Below are 3,713 nucleotides of genomic sequence, written 5' to 3'. Positions count from 1 at the left end.
AGATGTGTATAAGAGAGCCGAAATGGGGGGATCGAAATTTGGGCCGATCGAGACAACAATGTCCCAGGGGGTCCCGCGAAATTTTTGTGTTCTAGACGCCCGAAAATAACATCTGAGGCGTTGTGGCCTATCATTTTTTTCTTTCTTTTTTTCTTTTTTTCCCTTTTTTTTTACCTCACAAAAGGGGGAGCCCCTGTTAGACATGATCTAACCATGGAGATAACCTATTTAGTGTGGTATTTTGTGGTATTTATTCATGATTTAATTATTATTCCCTACTCCAAGCCTATCTGAGGTAGACACTAGCCAGTTGTTGTGTTATTTATTTTTCTCAATTGAATTCTTTTTTAGGGGAATGTTATAACGATTGCTGATAACAACATGGATGCTAATTTTTTAATTCATCATTTCATTAGTCTTTTTATTAGAGGTAAGTAATCCAGATTCAACAATATGATATAAATCATTTCTTAATTCTGACTCAGCTTCAAACAGGAAAATCCCAACCTCAACCACACACGAACCAAGGACAATATAAAAGCCCTTGCACACACCCTAAATAATTTCTAAATAAAAAAAACCAACTCAAAACATTTACATATATTTCTACAATTAATTCTTAAAATCTAGAATTCCTGAGCATCAAATCTGTCAAGCTATGGATGCACTCATTGTTTGTAAGCTATACTGTATGGGAGCTCCCACCTTGCGACTGAATTCAAAGAATAGGCCTACCCTAGTAAATCTGTACTGATGTTTTTCAGGGAAACTTTGATTTGCAATAGAAATTTATTTATCCACCCTGATTTATTTTTTATTTAATTAACTAAACTAGATAAATGTTTAAATAAGTATACGTGTAACATAGGGAGAGTAGAAAAAGATTTTTTTTTGTATTTATTTGTTTATTGTAATCTTTATTATTATTATTATTATTATTATTATTATTATGCCCAGAAATGTATTTCATACATTTTAAGTAACTTTTTACAAAGTACAAGCATGTTCATTGTGTTAGGAAAATCTATCAATTTGTTTATTGTTTCAGGTAAAAGCAAGATTTGTTTGCTGTGTTTAGCCCAAACATTTAGCCACTACAGTTCTGTAGCACACAAACTAGTAAGTAGAGCTCCAATCAGAAAATGTATTTTAAAATAATACCTAAAATAATTCTAATACCAGCACCCCCAAGTGAAACTTAATAGTGTATCTTTTAATTACTGATAGAAAAGAAAATATGTAATTAGAGCTAATAATAATAATGATTTCTTGTTTTTCACATTTTGTAGGCCTTAAAACCCCAATAAAAATATACATGTTGCATGTCTTATGATATTATATTTGTTTACGTTCTTTATTCATGTCATACTGTACCATGACAGGGCATAAATTTGATCAAAGCTTGCGATGAGGGACAGCTAACCGTGATTGATGGCCTGCAATTATCACAAGAAGCAACCACACCTATCACCCAAACTTTAGACACAAGAATATTACCACTGGCCTGTATAAGGTATCTTTACCATAATTATTAATCTAGAATATCATCTTTAACCATACCGTAAAACCTCGAATTGAAGCCCAGTGGGTTTAATCTCGAGATAAAACCCATCCCGAATTGAAGCCCCCTCTTTAGTTTGCAAAATTATCCTGAAAAACGAGCCCACAGGCTTCTTTTTGAGATAGTACAATACAAACACTATACATGATTTTCAGAAAACAAAATCAATTAAAAACAAGCTTGGTTTATACAGTAGTTTAGGTGATTTAATTTCATTTAAATACACTTAATGATACAGATTGATGTTACAGTGGCCTTATTTATTGTTTTATAGTAGTAAATTCCCAACATTTACAGCATTTCTTTTGAAGAGAAGCCCCCCTATTTACCTTGCAAAAGAAGCCTTGAAAAGAAGCCTATCTAAAGTTCGCAAGAAAAAAAAGAAGCCCAGGGCTTCAATTCAAGGTTTTACGGTATTTTATTTGGTCACACGCACCATAAAATTATTCATATTGGGCGTATTCGACTGGTATTTTTCATTGACTACGAATTTTCGTTGAGTATTATCTTCACTCGACTGGTTCGTAAATAGACTTCGTTGACAACGAAAAATTAACGTAACCAGAGTGAGTTAATCAGAGTTAAGTTATTCACGTGACCAAAACAAACATGGCGGATTGGTGAGTTTAGAAACAACATTTCTATTAGTATAATTTAGATTAAATTTCAGAAAATAAAAATTATAATATTTACCCACATGAAGTCAAAAAATAATTGTAGGCCAACAGATTTCAAAAACTGAATGAAAATATTTTTTACTAAATACCCATACTTCCACAAAATGAAGCAATCTTGATTACACATCGTGTATCTCAGTAACTATGCAGTCATTTTGTTTTGTCGAGTATTTACAAGTTTTCTATTCGACTGGTCGTCTTCGTTAAGTACTAGGATGTTACCGCTGCGCAGGTGGGTGAGGTTTAACGAAAAACGACCAGTCGAATATGGCCATTGACATATAGATATTTTAAAAAAATATTTAATGTTGACTTTGTAATCATTATTACTATTTAGTAGAACACAGGTAGCAGTTTACGTTTGAGTTATTTAAAAGTATTTAGACTTCCGATTATAATTGCGATGGGAGAATAACTTATTATGTTTGAATAATAATGTAGATTTTCAAATTTTCGTACTGATAAACCCATCTAAACTTGCTTGTTTTGTCGATATATATTATGTTCACAACTCTGAAATTTAATTAGTGCCATTTTACATCTGCACGAAAATAATGGGAAGATAGTTATTCATAAATTTTAACACAAGCCAATAGCTGTCTTGAATTGAATTGAAATTTATTATCCATCTCCAACACAAAACTTTGAGAAATAGTTGCAGAAAGCACATGGCCGGCGGAAGCAGGGGGCCTGGCCCCCCCCCCCCACTTTTTGGCGAAAAATATACAATGTCTGGAAATTTTTGAATGATCGGAAATGCAAAAAAAGGAGGGAAGAAGGAGGAGAAGGATGGGAAAGAGAATGTTTATCCAGTACCCGACCGAGTTACATTTTCTCGCAATTCACATTGGCGGATCTGGGAGAGGGGGTCATGGGTCCTGACCCCTCCCCTGGGCAACAAAAAAAGTGGAAAAAGAAAAGAATTCTAGACCTACCTTTTCAGGACTCGTGAGCTGATTTTTCAATTTTTTTTTTTTTTTTTGCTATTAGAAAATTAGAATTTTGAAGAACATAAAATTCATTAAAACACACTTCAAATGTCGGGAAAGCTCAATTCCCGCCATCTAGGAATAAAAATTTTCCCGGGGGAGAACCCCCGGACCACCCTTTCTTTTTGGGATTTATCGATTCATGGAAAAAAGAATACGCATGCAACTACTCATTTGTTTATGTACAGTATGTATACACACATAAAATAAAAAATTAGAAAAATTTACCTGACCTTTTTCAAAGGGGAAAACCTTGAATTTGGAGTTCATTGATTAATTGAATCATTTCCAAAGGGGGTGGGGGTGGGGATCTTGAATTTTGAAGAATTTAAAAGTCATTAAAAGACACCACAGAAGTCGGGAAATCTCATTTCCCGCCACCTAGGAATCAAAATTTTCCCGGGAAAGAACCACGGACCTCCTCTCACCCCACCCTTTCTTTTGGGATTTATCGATTCATGGAAAAACTACGTATGCAACTTACTC

General features: G+C 33.9%; 1 protein-coding gene across 2 annotated transcripts in view; it reads left to right on the top strand.

Annotated features, from left to right (window-relative positions):
- LOC117101309 (elongator complex protein 6-like) overlaps positions 1 to 3,713 on the top strand; it is a 12,106-nt gene that overhangs the window by 2,327 nt on the left and 6,066 nt on the right. For both annotated transcript variants that reach the window (XM_033241280.1, XM_033241286.1), the window contains exons 2-4: positions 352 to 430; positions 1,049 to 1,119; positions 1,383 to 1,513. In XM_033241280.1, the coding sequence (XP_033097171.1) occupies positions 352 to 430; positions 1,049 to 1,119; positions 1,383 to 1,513 (281 nt within the window). The remainder of the gene's footprint in view (positions 1 to 351; positions 431 to 1,048; positions 1,120 to 1,382; positions 1,514 to 3,713) is intronic.

Source organism: Anneissia japonica, unplaced genomic scaffold, assembly GCF_011630105.1.
Source record: "Anneissia japonica isolate Jap-2015-1 unplaced genomic scaffold, ASM1163010v1 scaffold1005_len2656397_cov198, whole genome shotgun sequence".
Lineage (NCBI taxonomy): Eukaryota > Metazoa > Echinodermata > Crinoidea > Comatulida > Comatulidae > Anneissia > Anneissia japonica.
This window is presented reverse-complemented; position numbering and strand designations above follow the sequence as displayed.